We start from the raw sequence: 18,156 nt of genomic DNA, 5'->3' as shown, positions 1-18,156 counted from the left end.
CAATGCAAGAGCTCCATTATTCGTTGTGCCCCCTTGTCATATAGCGTGCTGGGAAACTCATGGCCTGCGTTGTAGTACTCAAAGTCAACATTTCCTTGGAGGGCCAACGAGGCATCTGGCACAAGCTCATCTTTCACGATAATTGCATCATGAATGCCGCACATGATGAGGACTTTGTCACTTGGAAGACCATTTGCCAGTTGCTCTTCTTTTGGAAGCCCTTTCTGTGCTGCCAGGTACCTCCCAAGGCGTGTCCAGGTATCCCACTGTCGCTGCTGCAGGATGGGCCCAAAGCGCATACTAGACATAAAAGCATGAACAAATCCGGCATGGTTGTTCACTTGCCAAAAAACGGCCTTGGGAACCGTGACATGTGGATAGGCCCGAGACAATAACTGCACATTGCCCGCGGTTTGCGAGGGAAGCTCTTCGGTGAGGGCATCTGCAGCGTTGAGTTTTTCATTCTTTGGCTTTGGGGTAGTCAGGGGCCCAGCACGGAGGCGACGACCAACAAGGAAACCGAGTACACGTTCTGGAACCAGACCACGCGAATACATAAGTCGGGACTGAAAGCTGATCTGGGAGTCGCGGATCAACCCTGCTGGGGCCAACAACACCAATGCGGAGAGTAGATTAGGGAAGTACGATGCAAATGCCGCTGCAATTCCACCACCCAAGGAGTAACCAACTAGACAGAATTTCCCAGAGCCAGCTCCTGTCCAGGAGACAGAAGAGGAGCTAAGAGCGAGGAATATCTGCGTCGCGAAAAGTCGATCGTCTTGAGGAACGTCGGATGGACAGTCCGAGTAGCCTCTTCCGAAACTGCCAGATACTTTCTCAGCAAAGACTTTCGAAAAAATAAAGTGAAGAGAGGAACCACATACAGATCAAAAAGCATCACTCGGCAACCCTGATCGGCCAAAGCATGAGCCAATCCGCCCAATGCAATGCAAGGTGTGGTGATTCCATGGACAAATAGTACTTTAGGCCCGTCCTCTGGACCCCATTCGTACACTCTCATGGAGCCATACGGCGAGGCCACATCCCGTGCCCCCGGGAGCACATCATTTGGCAGAGGGAGTTGGCGCTTCTCCGTATCGGACAGAGCGGAAATCGCTGTACGGGGCGAAGGGAGAATGGTACCTTTAGGATGTTGTTCGGAGAGAAACGAACGAAGAAGAAGAGCCAGAGTCAAGGATGCTCCAGTCAAAGCTAGTATTGGAAGATGAGCCTGAGGACCGATGAAAGAGTTCGAGGTCCTTTCACAGGGCTGGGTGTACCAAGCCATGGCCGATTGGTTCGAACTTTCCTCGAACTCTGGATCTTCTCTCTTTGGCGGTTCCAAATCCTTCTCTTCCAATTGATTTGAACTTGTTTCTCGAATGATTTCTAGTCGAATGCGTATGAATCGATTATTCAAAAAGTGACAGGACGAAAGCAGCGTGATTAATCAAAGACGCTTGAAGGAAGAAAGCAAGAAGCCGAGGTCGCCGGAGACGTGGGGGCTGCGACACACAGGGTGGATGCCTTATCGATAAGGCATCAACAGGCAGCAAGTAGTCGTGGCCCACCAAAACAACACCAGCTTGAGGCGTTCTTTGGCTTCAGTATAAATCAGTAAGCAAACAACACAGCTCTTCGCAATCACATCGAGTTAGTTATCTTCATCATCGCTTTTATCGATGATGCGATTGTGAAGAAATATATATTCTGTCTGAAAAAGATCTCAAAGCTCATTTTGACAGAATTGGACGACCGTTTACCGATCTTCCTGTGCGGCAGTTATAGCAATGAGCTGAACAATCTGAGGCACTATATGACTGAGACTCGAATCTATCCAGAAAAACTGAAATATCAGCTATCAAATCTAGACCTGGACAACTCTTTCTAGAATTGACTAGATGTTTTGAAGTGTACAGTTCAATCCACGCTAATCAAGCATCCTTTAGGTGGATGGATTTCTAAAAGAATGTCTGATATCTTCGAACTGGACACATACGAAGCAACACCAAAGGCTGATTAACCTTGTTATTGAAAGCCATACTTGCGCAGTTTTCGATGACAATAATCATGCAGAGATGTCATACGAACAGAAGGCACGGACAACGATCACAACAAGGCCGCCGCAATAGTCATGCTCTCATGCGATCAACAGCGGGGAAACGATGAAACCATCACTCGGCCCAGCGAGCTGTAGAGTCAGCTTTGAACTGAGATTTGGCATCTAAAATCTGGCGGTGTTAAGACGGAGGAGGAGAAACGTCCGTGGCGGTAAATATGCGGAGTCAGGATCCTATTCGAGAACGACCCGGCAGAGAGTTCAGGCGATAATATCAAAGATTCGGCTGCCGGATCTCCCTCTTGTTTCTTCTCCATAATCTCCTAGCAATTGGATATTATGCGGAGAAATCCCTGCAGTTTGACTGTCGACCCATAAGACGAAAGACGTTGCCGGCTAAATCACGATTCGTCTCTGGAGCCTATGGTGGGTTTAACGCATACGTGCAGACTGCACATCCTACACCATCAGGAAACGATCTGCAAGGTACACACCTCGTCTTTTAAGTTCTTCGGATAGCAATCCTGGTGATCGGTCTGGTGTTGCATCGCTAGATCTCTGTTAAATGACTACAACAGCATCTGATCAGTGTTCAGTTGGCTGCGTATGGAAAACGCTGACTGCAGGATGTCGATTGAACACTGTAGCGATAAGGGTGGACTCGAACAGACTCTGCGATTGCGCGCTGTACTGGAGAGACACCTTTCGACGCTCTGTCGATTCCGCTCAGTAGCCGCCTTTAGGCTGTGCGAATCTCGCAGTTGTACATAGGACATCCAAGGCAACAACAATCGGCCGTGACTTTTCTTTATCTGGCCGCTGTGATGGCTAAGACTGGAATATTTGACAATTCCACTTGGCAAGTAAATGAACTTTTCTTGGCAGTCGATGCATAATTCTGCCTGAAGATGCCCCGCGCCATCTGGGGCGAATATCCGAGACCGAGTGCGCCGGCACTATCATCAAGGTGGTTTGCTATTGATGGGATTCTATCCCCGCATTCCGGTGATCGACATGGCTTCAGGACCCCCTCGATAATTAATCAATCCTTCATATCAGGTCATCTATGGCTCGAAATGAAGTTGACGCCCAATAACGCCACAGCCTGCCACATCCTGCCACCGCGTCATCTCCCCTAGCGCTTAATTTCGACGTCGCAGCATCTGAATCTTCAAATCAAGTCTCTGAGAGCCGTTTCAGAAACCAGACTACGTGGAGTATGTGTCTTAAGCGGACCCTCAATTCTCACTCCAAGGCACCCGGAGAAATCTCTTTTGCCCGCCGTGCCTAAACGGCAAGACGGAGTACTCTCTTCCAAGGCTTCAGGTAGAGAGAGCTCATCCTCCACGTCTCACTACATGATGGTATGTCGATATATCCTTTTTTAGAGGAGGCGCCGTCTGGAGATATGACTCGTGTTTCGAGTTGAATGACACTATACCACATAGGCTCGGGATCGACATCCTCGCTTCATAGGCAGCACGAACTCCCAGTTCAGGGCTTGATTTTGTTCTAGGATTCCAGCTCCAATATTTCACTCAGCTGCCGGGGGACGTAGTTCCTAGTGCCGAAAGACTGTGCATGAAAATGACCCTGACTATCTTCGAGAGCCTACCGCGAGCAGAAGTTGCTTTGGCCGTCTCCCTAAGATGTAAACCCGCCGACATACCATTACCTTATCCGACAATATAGTATTATAAGCTGAGAATGGTTGCATAGGCGCATGTGGACCTCACCTCTCGCCAGTCATCTTCCTGGTGTCCTTGTTGAAGGGATTGTCGCGAACATGCAGAAACCGGCTATAGGACCCAGAATAGCAGTTATATTGCACCTAACAAAAGTAGCTCGGAGCTTTCTCCGCTATTGCACAAATGAAACGCAAAAACTCAATCGTGGCTCGCTAATAGACACGGAACTTTCGAGCCTCTGTTACTCGAACGAGTTAAAGAGCAGAGCCCATGTAAGTCCATGAGATCTCAGGGTCCACTTCCAGACTTGGCTTGCTGCCCTTGTGACATTCATTGTCTGCATGGTCAGCCCCCCTCTAATCTTGGAGAAAACGTCGCTCTCTCATCTTGAAACAGTCAAACGCGACGGATTGACGGACCGTTGCACCGGATATGTTGAGATGGAGGTGCACTCCTTCGAGGCTTGCTCCGGGGGCAAAAGAAGGACAATCTCACCTTAAGAAAAGGTATATAAAGGCCAACATTGTCGTGCTCAAGTTGGTCAACCATCTCTGCTGGACAGACAACAAAGACAAGACTTCTTTCATTCTCTTCTGCATCAAAAATGTATCAACGCGCGCTCCTTTTCTCTGCTCTTGCGGTGGCCTCCAATGCTCAGCAGGTCGGCACGCAGAAAGCGGAAACCCACCCTGCTCTGACCTGGCAGAAGTGTACTGCTGCTGGCAGCTGCACTGAGCAGAGCGGCTCCGTTGTGATTGATTCCAACTGGCGTTGGCTTCATTCTACCAAAGATACCACCAACTGCTATACTGGCAACACGGTAGGCATCTGCACTGGCAGCCGTATCGAAGAACGCAATTTTGCTAATAATGCCAACAGTGGAACACGGAGCTCTGCCCTGACAACGAATCCTGCGCTCAGAACTGCGCTTTAGATGGAGCCGATTACGCGGGCACTTACGGTGTCACTACCTCTGGCTCCGAACTTAAGCTCAGCTTCGTCACCGGCGCCAATGTTGGCTCGCGTTTGTACCTCATGAAGGATGATGAGACCTATCAGCAATTCAACCTGTTGAACAACGAGTTCACCTTCGATGTCGATGTGTCGAACCTTCCCTGCGGTCTGAACGGTGCTATGTACTTTGTGGCTATGGATGCCGATGGTGGCATGTCTAAGTACCCTAACAACAAGGCCGGTGCTAAATACGGAACTGGCTACTGTGACTCCCAGTGCCCTCGGGATCTCAAGTTCATCAATGGTGTGGTAAGGATCAATCTTCACAATGGGCGATCTAATCGAGGATCACATGGAAGCTGACGATAACACAGGCCAACGTGGAAGGCTGGACTCCCTCCAGCAACGACAAGAACGCAGGCGTTGGTGGCCACGGATCCTGCTGCCCTGAGATGGATATCTGGGAGGCTAACAGCATTTCCACTGCCCTGACTCCTCATCCTTGTGATGATGTCTCGCAGACCATGTGCAGCGGTGATGACTGCGGTGGCACTTACTCTTCCACCCGTTATGCAGGCACTTGTGATCCTGACGGCTGTGACTTCAATCCTTTCCGCATGGGCAATGAGACCTTCTATGGCCCTGGCAAGATCGTCGACACGAGCTCCAAGATGACCGTAGTGACTCAGTTTGTTACTGCTGACGGCACTGACAGTGGTGCTCTTTCCGAAATCAAGCGTCTCTACGTACAGAACGGCAAGGTGATTGCCAACGCTGTCTCCAATGTTGCCGGCGTGTCTGGCAACTCGATCACCTCGGACTTCTGCACGGCCCAGAAGAAGGTCTTTGGTGATCAGGATATTTTCTCGAAGCACGGTGGTCTGAGCGGCATGGGCAGCGCCCTGTCTGAGATGGTTCTCATCATGAGCATCTGGGACGACCACGCTGCTAGCATGATGTGGCTCGACAGCAACTACCCCACTGATGCTGATGCCTCGACCCCTGGCGTTGCCCGGGGCACTTGCGAGAACGGTGTCGGCGACCCGGCAACCGTCGAGGCCCAGCACCCTGATGCCTCCGTGACTTTCTCCAACATCAAGTTTGGTCCCATTGGTTCGACCTACAGCGCTTGAGCAATTTGACAGAAAAGTCATGCTCGAATGTGGAGACACAGATTGTGTCTGTAATGGTATGAGGGCAGGCTCCCTTGAGAATGGCAGGGAACTGCAGTGTCCCCTCGCAGACTCGTATATAGTCAGATACACGATTGACATGGACCCTGCCGAGTGTCAGGGCAGGATCTCAACTTGCTGCTTTCTTATTCTGTCACCTTCTTTGTGAATTTCCGGTTTGGTTTCTGCTTTCCAAATGATGCAGTCTTTCACTATTTCTTTAGAAAGCATCTCGACGTTGACTTCTCCTGTACATATGAGGTTGAATTGAAGAATTTTTTGTTGCCGTTTTGCAAGATCATTGTCCTCGTTTCTGGCGACCACAGATGACACCTTGTATTCGTAGTCTCGAAGCAAACTTAGGAAGATCTATTTGATCGCCTTCAGGCTGCAGTGCCTTTACTCAATTCTTACACATCCAAATCTCCTTCTCATTGGAGTCTATCTCTATGCATTAACCCATGGCAATGGAGAATCAGCAGAATCATAATCAACTTTCTTCAGATCCAAGTGAAGCTCTACTGTGGAGGGGGAGTGAGTGCAGAACTGTATTGGCAGCACAACGGAAATCATCTTGATACAGACACAATGTGATCGATCTAAAGAGAGATGCAGTCACGTACAGGATGAGAAGAAAAGTAGATCAGGCTACTCGGGGCGGTTGACAGAGTACCTGGACGACCCTTGACAAGAAACAAGATATATACCAAACGAGGAAACATGTCACTACCTGATGTCGAGAACACCTTGATAATTCTGTACGCGACACTCTGAGCCTGTCTGGGCGGAATAGCCGCGTTCTGGAATTGATTCAGGCTTTATACTTATCATCACTGTTCAGCATGTCTTACTTTATCACTTATGGCTAGCAGGGGGTGAGGCATTGCATTTGGCATCGATCCTAGGTTTCATTCAAGCTATGATGACCGGCTCAAGACTCAAGCTGTATTTATGACGTCTAACGCTGCTAGAGATGGAAAACTCCCACCATCACCAACCAACCAAGCCTATTCTCACTGCCAACAGGATGGATTCTTCAGCATCTCACAGGCTCTTTGGGGTTCCAGAGCTTCTCGAGGAAATCCTCCTCCAAGTTGATCTACCCACCTTGCTCACTTCAGCTCAGCGGGTCTGCTGTATGTGGTATCGTGTCACCCAAGATTCAAGTGCTCTCCAGAAAGCTCTCTTCTTCAAGCCTTCTGAGAAGCGGGTTGACCCAGAGGAAAGACGTATAAACCCATTCGTCGAGTCAAATCTCTGGCATGGTCTATTTCGCAAACGCAAACAGACCCATAAACGCTCGCCGGCGCAATCCGAGGCCTTGCCTCTTCTTGGACCCCACGAGGAGGAGGTTTATCTTCGAAGAGAAGCCAGTTGGAGACGCATGCTGCCCCAGCAGCCACCCTCCAACAACATCACCGTTGTTGGACCTTGGTACCTGGATATCAGAACGCTTATCTCCTCGCAACTCACGCTCAAACCTCACAGAGACTGTCGTCGACTGGGAGATTTGTATTCCGGCATCGAGAAGGGGGTTATTTTCCCAGCGCAGGATCCATTCGTGTTCCGGTTCGCTGTATTTTCCGAAATACTTGAGCGGGAACTGAGGTCTCTGTGGTCCACCATCCCTATCTCGAAGCTCCTTATTGATTGTGATGTTGTATTCTTCCATATGGGCTGGGATCCCAGGTATGACAGTTGGAACGAATTCGAGAATTGGCTGTGGCCACTGGGCAAATTTGAATTCACTTTCGGCGGGGGTTTATATAATAACTGGGACTTTGGCTCCCCAAGAGTAAAGTATGGGAGCGAAAGTACGGCGATTAGACTCAACTGTACTTGATCATCTTGCTCTCTTGCTCTTTCTGGATAGAGGAGCTAGTGTAGAACTATTCCCTCTTTGGTCATGCAGGAATACGAAGATCAGTTTCCGAGTATATTAACAGCGGCTTCTAGTCACTTCCTTGTCCATCTAGCTATTCACCGCAGCAGGCGGACGGAAGTGTCTCAATCCCGGTCTGGTATTCATTCCTCATAATCAAAATCAATTAGTTGACTTTCAGAATTCAGAGATGACGGAGTTTAGGGCACGGTTGAGAGTAGGACAGTTGGCATACGCTATAGGAACCCACTGGCGGAAGATTCATCGGCCCGTACGTACCCACTTTAAATGTCATCTATTCTAGAGCTCCTTCAAGGAGAAGTGAAGAAAGACCTTGAATTGCCTCCTCCTCACGCCATGTTTGACACGGTCTGCACCCTCCCGCTCTCAGCGGACCTGTTCTCGCAGGCCATTCATCCGCGAGAGCCAATTGTCTCTGTTGGGCTGTCTACTGGCCACGTCCAAACTTTTCGGCTTCCGTCGGAGGAGAGCGACAGCGACGATGACGGGGCTGAGTCGACTTCCTCGTCACGCAATGGCAAGGGACACATTGATACGATGTGGAGGACCCGCCGACACAAGGGGAGCTGTCGGTGTTTAGGGTTCGGGGTGGATGGGGAGATGCTGTACTCTGCGGGGACGGATGGGTTGGTCAAGGCCGCAAAGGCGGAGACCGGCGTGGTGGAAAACAAAATTGCGATTCCTCCTGCGAAGGATGGGTGAGTCAATTGGGTTTTGCGCCGCAATTATGCTACTTCTCTGTGGGTGGTTTAAACTAAGTGACTGTTATGGCAGATCGGTCGATGCTCCGACAATCGTTCATGCGCTCTCCCCTCAGACTCTCCTCCTCGCTACCGACTCCAGCGCACTCCATCTCTACGACCTTCGAATCCCCTTCTCACCCGTGTCTGCTCGGCCGCAGCAGACACATCATCCCCATGATGACTACATTTCGTCTCTTACACCGCTCCCTCCGTCGGATACCAGCACCTCGGGCTTCAGCAAGCAGTGGGTGACTACCGGTGGCACTACGTTAGCCGTTACAGACCTCCGCCGCGGTGTCCTAGTGCGCAGCGAAGATCAGGAAGAGGAATTGGTAAGCTCCGTTTACATCGGCGGATTACCCGCGGGGGGGACGAGCCGCGGTGAAAAGGTGATCGTGGGAGGTTCCAGCGGGGTCTTGACACTCTGGGAGAAAGGGGCCTGGGATGACCAAGACGAGCGCATCTACGTCCAGCGTGAAGCCGGAGGCGGGGAGTCGCTGGAGACCCTGGCGGTTGTTCCTGACGAGCTCGGAAAGGGCAAGATGATTGCGGTCGGCCTTGGAAGTGGTGGAGTGAAATTCGTCCGGATCGGTATGAACAAGGTCGTTTCGGAAGTCATGCATGACGAGACCGAGGGCGTCATCGGTCTGGGATTCGACGTTGAAGGACGCATGGTCACTGGCGGCGGTCAGATCGTCAAGGTCTGGCACGAGGCCGTCGGCTCAGATGGAATGGACGGGGATATGGCGGGCGGGAAACGCATGTTTGGCGGCGATAGTGACGACAGCGACGATGATGCCGACTCGGATGATAGCGATCGTGAGAGTCGCAAGGCTGCTCCGCCTCAACGAAAGCGCAAGAAGAACAAGGGCAAGGGAGGCCAAGACATTATGGCCTTTGCCGACATTGATTGATTTGACTCGGCTTGACTTGATTTCCGGATACCCCAAAAGCTTTTGAAAGACCAAAAGTGGATCAGTGTGGTATAGCATGCATATATCGGTGTTTATGCGAAAGAAAAGCTGGAATGACCGTGGGTGGTTGATCTTCGACGAAACATGTAACTATATCAAGGCATCACAGTACATTATTAATCATACCTGGTACCCCTGTATTCAACAGAAATGAAGACACATACTTGATGTATGCTACTAGGAGACATCTGCATCCACTTCTGCTTGAACCTCCAATAGCAGCAGGGGCATACTGTACCTTGGATGGTGTTCTATGGGGCGGAATTGGAGACGGGGGATTTCCGACTTGGTTAACTTTCTTACTCGGAGTGACAATGGATTGACAGAGCCAACATCAGAATAATAACATGTAGTCAACTCCATTCGGTACCTTTGTCTCCATTCTAAATTCAACAGAAATGATTGTTAAAAGCACTACATCCACTTCAACGGGATCATCCACTTGTCAACTGCCGAGAACTCAACGGCCTGCAAAAGAGACCCACGGCAAAGGACTTTGCCTAAGGCTTCGCTCCAATCGCTCATGACGTTGAAGAGGATTCGCACCCCCCGATGGTGGGGTGTGGGGAAAAGAGGTTATTATTCATGGCTGATCAAGCCTCATCCCGAGCGACAATGGGCTAGCAAACCTATACTTATGGCCATGCTGCCCTGTTCTCCTCCTTTGTTCTGTCATTCCATTTTCATCGCCCCTTGAGAGGCCCGTACCAGTCAAACCTCTGATCACAGCACAACCGTGACCATACACATTGTCAAGATGGACGCCTTTGAGTACAATGCAAACCCCGGCCGAGTCATCTTCGGCAGCGGTACTATTCAAAAGCTCCCCGATGAGATCGCCCGACTTAACCTGAAGGCCCCGCTGGTGCTGTCGACACCGCAGCAGGTCGAGCAGGCCGAGGCCGTCAAATCAGTTCTCAAGGGCCAAGTGGCTGGCATCTTTTCCGAAGCTACGATGCACACCCCTACCCATATCACGGATAAGGCAGTCGAGTATGCGAAGGCCCAAGGAGCGGATTTGGTCGTCTCCATCGGCGGTGGAAGTACCATTGGCCTGGGCAAGGCGATCAGCATCCGGACCGGCCTTCCTCACATCTGCATCCCGACTACATATGCTGGTAGTGAGATGACTCCTATCCTGGGTGAGACTGCGGACGGACTGAAGAAGACTCGCTCGGACCCCAAGATTCTCCCTGGGACGGTCATCTACGACGTCGATCTTACCATGACTCTACCTGCAGCAATGAGTGCGACGAGCGGTGTCAATGCAATTGCCCACGCTGGTTAGTGAAATGGTGTTTCTATGTCTATGACGTTCGAAAGGCTAATGGTCATGATAGTCGAGGCGCTGTATGCCCGCAACACAAACCCTGTCATCAACCTGATGGCTGTTGAAGGCACCCGGGCACTGGCATCTGCCCTTCCAGAGATCGTTGAGAACCCTTCCTCGAAAACTGCTCGCTCGCTGGCTCTATACGGTGCCTGGCTCTGTGGTACTTGCTTGGGTAGCGTGGGTATGTCCATCCACCACAAACTCTGCCACACTCTCGGCGGTAGCTTCAACCTGCCTCACGCGGAGACGCACACGGCTGTCCTGCCGCACGCTATCTCCTACAACGCTCCCAAGATTCCTGAGGCTATGAAAAAGCTTGCAGAGGCTCTTCCGGACAGCAACGGAGATGCTATTCACGGCCTCAATGTCTTGCTGGACAAGCTCAAGGTCAAGCGGGGTCTCAAGGAGTTTGGCATGAAGGAGGAGGATATTGACAAGGCTGCAGACATTGCTGTAAGCAATCCTTACTGGAATCCTCGAGATATTGAGCGTACTCCTATCCGGGAGTTGATCCGGAGGGTATGGGCCGGCGAGCCGGCGAGAGCAGATCTTTAGATAGCACCTGTCATATATCCTACTATAATTATGTAAATCCAATTTCAAATACTATACCCATGTTAAGAAATGTCCCTAATGAGAAAAAAAAAGATCTAATCGCCTCTTTGGACGATTATCGTACCATCCCATCAGTCCCATTGGCTGCGGGTCTGGATGGCGGGGTGAAGTGGGGGATTTCTCTCGCCCTCACCAAAAAATAAAAATTTCCACCATCACAACATCCCAACTTTCGGAACGAATTCCTCCACCTGCCTTTGCCTGTGGCCTGTATTCGAAATGGCAACCGAAATGCAGGCGGCGCCCGTTCTCTCAACGCCAGATTCTCTCATACTCGAGGCCACCGAACCCGTCGCCCGCCAGAATGCGACTCGCACTGTGTCGGATGAAGAGCTCTCCATCACCTACGATATCGAGCGCACGTTGCAGGAAATCCGCCAGGCACGGTACAAGCGCATCGCCCTGCAGTTCCCAGATGATATGCTTCCAGATGCTCCTCGTGTTTTCCAGCTGCTCAGCCGAGGTCTTGCGCGGCGCGACGTCGACAACACCAATGCCGAGAACAATAGTAACGGAACGGACGTTGCGGAATCGGAGAACCTAGCTCAAGATGTCTCTCAACTTAGTGTCGATGATGAGCCGGAGCCGGAACCCAGATTGTACATATTGGCGGATACATCTTACGGGACCTGCTGTGTCGACGAGGTCGCTGCAGAACATGTCAATGCGGACGTTGTCGTGCATTACGGGCGCTCGTGCTTGTCGCCTACGGCCAGACTACCTGTTATCTACGTCTTCACTCACAAGGGGTTACCTATTGAGCCGGTCATCCAGGCATTCAAAGCGACATATCCGGATCAGGCCACCAAGGTCATACTCGCGGCCGATGTGACCTACTGCGACCATATTCCTGCCGTGTACGCGCGCTTAGTTGAGGAAGGATACACAAACCTCTACGCTACGGAGTTAATCCATTGTCCATCGTCTGCCATTCCCAATCGGACGGTGCCGGACTCCGTGCGTGAGAACCCCGAATCGCTGTCGGAATGGCAGCTCTTCCACATCTCCGACCCGCCGACTGCGCTCCTCCTGACGCTCGCATCCCGCGTGGCTGCGATCCACATCTATCCTACCACCGACGCGCCGAGCGAGAATGTCAAGCCGCTGCCCGCGTCGACGTCGGCTGCCTTGGGGCGTCGCTACGCGATACTGACGAGGCTCAGTACCGTCCCTATTTTCGGGATCTTGATCAATACGCTCAGTGTGAAGAACTACCTTCACATCGTGGAGCATGTAAAGCAGAAGATTGCAGCTGCAGGAAAAAAGAGCTACATGTTTGTTGTCGGCAAACTCAATGCCGCCAAGGTGGCTAACTTCAGTGAAATCGGTGGCTGGGTGGTGATTGGCTGCTGGGAGAGTTCCCTGGTCGACAGCAAAGATTTCTGGAAACCGGTGATCACCCCGTTTGAGTTGGAGCTTGCTCTCAAGGGCGACAACGAGCGGGTCTGGACTGGAGCCTGGCAGAGCGACTTTCAGAGCATCCTTGACCAAACTACCGACGAAGCGCAAACAGCCGACGAGGAAGCATCGCCAAACGGCGACGATGACATGTCGGAATCCGAATCTGCACCCCCGGAGTTTGATCTGCGAACCGGCCGGTATGTCTCTCACACGCGTCCGATGCGGAATCCTGCACCCCGCGTTTCTGCTCAGGGTGATGATGCAGTCTCTGCTGTCAGTGGACCGGCCGCCGCCCGAGCCCTAGCCAGACGAGCTAAAGGCGACTTGGCCATGATCGGCGGAACCGTCTCTCCAGGGGCAGAATTTCTACGGTCGCAACGGACTTGGAAGGGGCTGGGCAGCGACTTCCATATCCAGTACGACGAAGAGGATCCTAGCGACAGCACCTTGGTGGTAGAAGGGCGCAAGGGCATTGCAAGGGGATATACGGTGGGGGATTCAATAGAGAAACACTAGTTTAGGACGCAATCAAGTAGTATAGATACCCTGGATAGAGGCTTAACGAAGTCGGTTACCAAAATTTGTTTGACACATCAGTAGATCCAGCTCCTATGGGTTAGCTAGAGTATATTCGACCAATAATTGTGTAAAGAATTGATAATTGATTGGCGAAACATTTTATTCCTCAGGAGCAAAGAAAAGTGTCTCGCGCGACACCCAGGGCGACCTATCACATGATGGAAATGGGCAGATCTCAGGCGTTGGGTTTTATCCCAACTTACTGAGTTGGCAAAGCACAACACCCAGCCAGGTGGTGGTGTTATCATCTCCTTTATTCCCTCTTTCTCTTTCACTCCTTTGCCCTTAGATGGCTTCCGCATGGTGTCCATCTTTGGAGTGCACTCCTTGCCTTGCGCATCTTAGCCCGTCTTCTCTTCCCTTATGATGGGCGTCGCCTGCATTCTCCGCTTCACTCCCGGCCTCGCGTCACTTTGATCCTCAGCAGCAGTGCTAGAGGGGGTGGGAAAAAAGAAAAGAATACGCTGCCATGTCTCTCTGTGAATCTTCGGCCTCTGAACCGGAGGTGAAAAGTTGCGATTTAGATGAGATGGAGGAGGATACGACTTCAGTTTTCTCGGAGTCCTCATCGGAGCAGTCTGTCACCCCGGCTCAGCGGTCTCTTTCGATGTTTGAGCGAGTCATCACCACCCACGCGCCTATTCTTGAATCTCTTCTACTCCAGACTCCCACCGATGCTATCCTAAAGCTCTTTCATACCTCCCGCTACCTTCGATCCTTCCTCCAATCTTACCCAACGGCATGGAAGTACCTCTCGTTCCGCTTGTTCTACCCATCCGGCAGTCAGTTCCCGCTCCGGATCATATTTCCTGGAGGAGCCGAGTCGGTGATGCCACGCCAGTCGCGGTCATATGCTCTCGATCAACTGTTGATGAACGTGGTGGTTCCGTTCAGCCCGTGTCTGAAGAGTCTAGAGCTGGATAATACCGCGGTCTCGGGGCAGATTCTAATCTCTACTGTTTTGCACTCGCGACGAGAAACCCTGGAGCACCTTTCTGTCCGCGGCTGCAAGAATGTCTCTCTCAAGTACCACATTATCCCCTATCTGACCATGTTCGGGCTCCAGTACGACGTGGACATGGAAAAGAATATCGGCAGCTCCTCGTCGACGAAACGACTTGCGCTCAAAAGTCTCTACACCTACCGATGCCGGCATCATAGACGCAGACCGTACCTCTCATCTTCTCTCGTGCGAAAGGATTCTGACTCCGAGCCTACGCATGAATTGGTCAGCCTCTGTCACAAATTGGGGATCTGGACTGACACTGCATGGTGCTCTACTCCTGCCGGAAGATGCTTCCGGAGAAGGAGCTATGTTTCTATGAGGGTCCCTCAAGGTTCTGCCGAAGTATGGGTGGTTTTTGATCGGCTGTGGAGGTCTAAGAATTGGATCGGCCCAGTGGAACCGGGCAGTCGGCCAAGCCAGAGAGATGGGAAGCTGTGGGAACACAGCGAGACCGGCTGCAATGGCGAGCCACTCGGCACCGGAGAAGGACAGGAGCCGGGCGAAGGCAAGATGACGCCTGCCCATCTGCGCTCGAGCCACACTCGTTTTGTTGACAACGTCCGCTGCGACAATTGCTTTGAGGAGATTTCTGAGAGATGCGAACAATGTAGTATTTTGATGCACTGCGTCGGGTGTCGAAAGACCCTGTGTGCGAGCTGCGCGTATGACCGACCTTATCTCCACAGTCGCACCAGTTCGTCAGCGCCAGAGGACGCAGCGAAAAGCTTCTGGTGGGCACCTGGTGCTGTTGTGTCCCCGTGTCTCATGCAGGATCCTCTCAGAAGCACGACGGACAACGTCTCTGTCAATCCCAATGACCCAGTGCCTTATCCGAACCTGAAATTTCATTGGTGTTGTACCGAGCCCATATTTTCTGGAGGCGGCGGCATCAGCATCGGCACCCCTAACCGGGACGTGGACCAGGTGCGCGCAGCTCCTTTGCCCCGGGGTCAAGGCTGGGAGGATTTGGAATACTCGGCCAACGAGTGGAGCAAGACCTTTCCCAAGTATGCTTACGGTGACCCGCGCAAACCAGACTACTCCCTTGAGACAGGTCATATCGCCATGATGAAATGGCTACTGGGACCGCCAGATCGCCAGCCTACAGCATGTCCTCGGAATCTGTGCCAAGAATGTTACGACGCTCCTCAGTGGAAGGTTCATTGCAAGAGTTGTTCGAAGCCATTGTGCATTGAGCACGACTTGCGGGGCCTCCGTCTTCGCATCTGCGGTTATCGGGACCTGGCTTTGGAGAAGATGGCTATTCAGAACCCGTCCGGGCTGAGGTCCGATCAGCTCAACACCGAATTGATGCGAGAGCTCGGCATTGCACAGCCCGGGCTTGCGGGTTCCTCTCCCGAAATCGAGCTACCTTACCGGACCCTGCGCATCTTCGATTCTACGACTAGCAGTTTCACTGAAGACAACGGGGACGGGGGTGCCATTGGCGATATGGGACATCCCGGCCTGCTGAGTTCGGGTATATCTTCCAGGCCTGTGGCACCTATCCACCGCCGCTCAAGAAGTTTCTCGGTCAGTAATTCAAACCGCTCTCGGTCCTCGTCGCCCTCGTCCTTCTTCTGCGAGTCGCCGTTTGATTCCCCAAGATGGCAAGGCTGCCAGTCCTTCTTTTGCCCTCAAGTTCGCGCGGTCGGTGACCAGCGCCAGAGATGCTCTAGTATCCTTCGGGAATGCACGGCCTGCTCGGTCTACGTCTGCCAGGATTGTATCAATGTCAACCCGCCTTGCAACTGTTCCTTTTGTCAAGTGCACTACCACTGCCCGAATTGTATGAAGCTCCGTGAGCGGGATGGGACATGTCGTCGGACGGCAGAAGAAAAGGCGCGACGGGAGCAGAAGTGGAAGCAAGACATGCAGGCTCTGGAAGCGATTCTGGAGTTCAAGCTGGCGGACGAGGTTGTGGAATTTGCAGGACAATTCTTCGACCTGGTTGAGGCCATGTCAGACGTGGAAGTACACGAGGTGGAGGATATTCAGCAGAACGAACCATCGGCCTCGATCTTCGCATTCAATCAGAGTCCTCTCGGAGCGGAATTCCTGGTGGATGATGTATTGACTGACAGTTCCGAGTGAGATTCTCGACTGCTTGTCTTCGACTGCCTTGTCTTCGGTATCAGTAATGTGTGTTTAGCGATATGTTCAACAGCGTCGGGCTTTGCGCGGGAAGCAAAGCATTCATGTGATGGGAGTTAGGCGTGACGACTGCTCTATTCGCATTATTGTCATGCAGCTAGCGAGTATGTTATGGCATCTGGTCATTGTTCGGGTCAATTACTAGGAAGAGTCTATTTGTTATTCTGTGTATGTACCTTGTAAGGAAGTCCGGTCACTTAGCTACAGGGAATTGAGCAGAACAAAGCAATGAAATGTGAAGCTACATGATGGACTCATAGATTTTGACCAAAGGGTAGATAAACTGATACTATCTAGTCTCGACCCTCAAGCTCTCAACCATGAAAGCAGAGGTCTCCACAATCGACAGCATAGCTGCGGAACGGCCCCGCCAACCGCCGTGACCGACAGAAGGTACTCGAATTATATCCAAAAGGCGCAGCTCGATCTTCTCTTTTTCGGCAGCCGACAGTCTTGCCTACTTAATCTACCTCTTCCTTAAAATCAGATCGTTCTACCAGTCACTGTCAGAGGTAAGCCTCCAAGCTACTAACCCCGCGCAAAAAGCCGCTAACCCCACACGTCAATTATCCAGCTCCAAGCCTCAATCGATCAACAGCTACATACACCCAACGAACCCCCAGACACCCATAACAATGTCATCCACAGATCTCGAACATGACCCCACACCCAAGGACGTCGCCGATCGCGAACACGAAGAAAAAGAGCGCAAGGCGAAGGAAGCCGCAGAGCAGGCCCAGCTCCCCTACAAGTGGACGCAGACGATCCGCGACGTGGACGTGACGATTCCCGTTCCGGCGAACATCAAAGGACGGGATCTGGACGTTGTGTTGACCAAGACGAAGATCAAGGTTGCGATTAAGGGGCAGGAGGCGTTTATTGAGGTGAGCACTGCTGGGGTTGGGCCCTGATGGATGTTACGGTAAATGTGGAAGGGAAGAGGAGCTAATATGATGAGCGTAGGGCGACCTTCCTCATCCTATTCTTGTCGATGAATCCTCCTGGACGCTGGAGACGACGTCCAAGCCTCCCGGGAAGGAGGTCTCGGTTCACCTGGACAAGGTCAATAAGATGGAATGGTGGCCTCATGTTGTGACGACGGCGCCGAAGATCGATGTGAGCAAGATCACACCGGAGAACTCGAGTTTGAGTGATTTGGACGGCGAGACGAGGGCGATGGTCGAGAAGATGATGTACGATCAGCGGCAGAAGGAGATGGGCGGGATGACTAGCGACGAGCAGCGGAAGATGGACATCCTGAAGAAGTTCCAGGCTGAACATCCAGGTATGTTTTTTAGCTTGACTCGGCATGGTCTAGGTTCTAATGGGTTACAGAGATGGACTTTTCGAATGCAAAGATCGGTTGAGGTAGTGCGGGTCTACTGCTTGTTGATTGTGTATGAATGAATGATTATCAGTGTACTTGAGGTTAACAGGGAACTCTAATGGAGCCTGATTATCCTTATTCATCTGTTTGACTGAACAGGACTTGATCCAAGACTCACTGCTGTTTCTATAGAAGAACTGCTTTTACCATTTCGGGTAAGGCCAGCACAAGCGAATGCGAGAGTTGCC

The 18,156-nt window shown here is 51.7% G+C and overlaps 7 protein-coding genes across 7 annotated transcripts; 6 read left to right on the top strand and 1 right to left on the bottom strand.

Moving 5' to 3' along the window:
* Positions 1-16: 16 nt before the first annotated feature.
* CDV56_104214 (alpha/beta hydrolase) lies at positions 17-1,288 on the bottom strand (the record flags this gene model as incomplete). The annotated part of the gene is made up of 3 exons (XM_026757833.1): positions 17-32; positions 79-822; positions 885-1,288. The coding sequence occupies 3 exons, from the start codon at positions 1,286-1,288 to the stop codon at positions 17-19; spliced, it is 1,164 nt and encodes a 387-aa protein (XP_026610603.1).
* A 3,063-nt stretch (positions 1,289-4,351) lies between these two features.
* Positions 4,352-5,834, top strand: CDV56_103743 (glycoside hydrolase family 7 protein; the record flags this gene model as incomplete). Its single annotated transcript, XM_026757362.1, has 3 exons — positions 4,352-4,567; positions 4,627-5,010; positions 5,076-5,834. 3 exons carry the CDS (start codon positions 4,352-4,354, stop codon positions 5,832-5,834), a joined length of 1,359 nt encoding a protein of 452 aa, XP_026610602.1.
* A 1,066-nt stretch (positions 5,835-6,900) lies between these two features.
* CDV56_103382 (F-box/WD repeat-containing protein) lies at positions 6,901-9,433 on the top strand (the record flags this gene model as incomplete). The annotated part of the gene is made up of 3 exons (XM_026757001.1): positions 6,901-7,687; positions 8,060-8,474; positions 8,551-9,433. The coding sequence occupies 3 exons, from the start codon at positions 6,901-6,903 to the stop codon at positions 9,431-9,433; spliced, it is 2,085 nt and encodes a 694-aa protein (XP_026610601.1).
* Positions 9,434-10,250: 817 nt separating this feature from the next.
* On the top strand, positions 10,251-11,381 carry CDV56_103159 (maleylacetate reductase; the record flags this gene model as incomplete). The annotated part of the gene is made up of 2 exons (XM_026756778.1): positions 10,251-10,776; positions 10,834-11,381. The coding sequence occupies 2 exons, from the start codon at positions 10,251-10,253 to the stop codon at positions 11,379-11,381; spliced, it is 1,074 nt and encodes a 357-aa protein (XP_026610600.1).
* Positions 11,382-11,660: 279 nt separating this feature from the next.
* Positions 11,661-13,358, top strand: DPH2 (2-(3-amino-3-carboxypropyl)histidine synthase subunit 1/2; the record flags this gene model as incomplete). The annotated part of the gene is made up of 1 exon (XM_026756552.1): positions 11,661-13,358. One exon carries the CDS (start codon positions 11,661-11,663, stop codon positions 13,356-13,358), a length of 1,698 nt encoding a protein of 565 aa, XP_026610599.1.
* Positions 13,359-13,890: 532 nt separating this feature from the next.
* Positions 13,891-16,521, top strand: CDV56_102533 (uncharacterized protein; the record flags this gene model as incomplete). Its single annotated transcript, XM_026756152.1, has 1 exon — positions 13,891-16,521. One exon carries the CDS (start codon positions 13,891-13,893, stop codon positions 16,519-16,521), a length of 2,631 nt encoding a protein of 876 aa, XP_026610598.1.
* A 695-nt stretch (positions 16,522-17,216) lies between these two features.
* Positions 17,217-17,948, top strand: CDV56_102343 (NudC domain-containing protein; the record flags this gene model as incomplete). The annotated part of the gene is made up of 3 exons (XM_026755962.1): positions 17,217-17,465; positions 17,545-17,866; positions 17,917-17,948. 3 exons carry the CDS (start codon positions 17,217-17,219, stop codon positions 17,946-17,948), a joined length of 603 nt encoding a protein of 200 aa, XP_026610597.1.
* Positions 17,949-18,156: the final 208 nt, after the last annotated feature.

This window comes from Aspergillus thermomutatus, assembly GCF_002237265.1.
Source record: "Aspergillus thermomutatus strain HMR AF 39 chromosome Unknown NODE_297, whole genome shotgun sequence".
NCBI classification, from domain to species: Eukaryota; Fungi; Ascomycota; class Eurotiomycetes; order Eurotiales; family Aspergillaceae; genus Aspergillus; species Aspergillus thermomutatus.
Note: the sequence above shows the minus strand (reverse complement) of the source record. Positions and strands in the feature narration are given on the sequence as shown.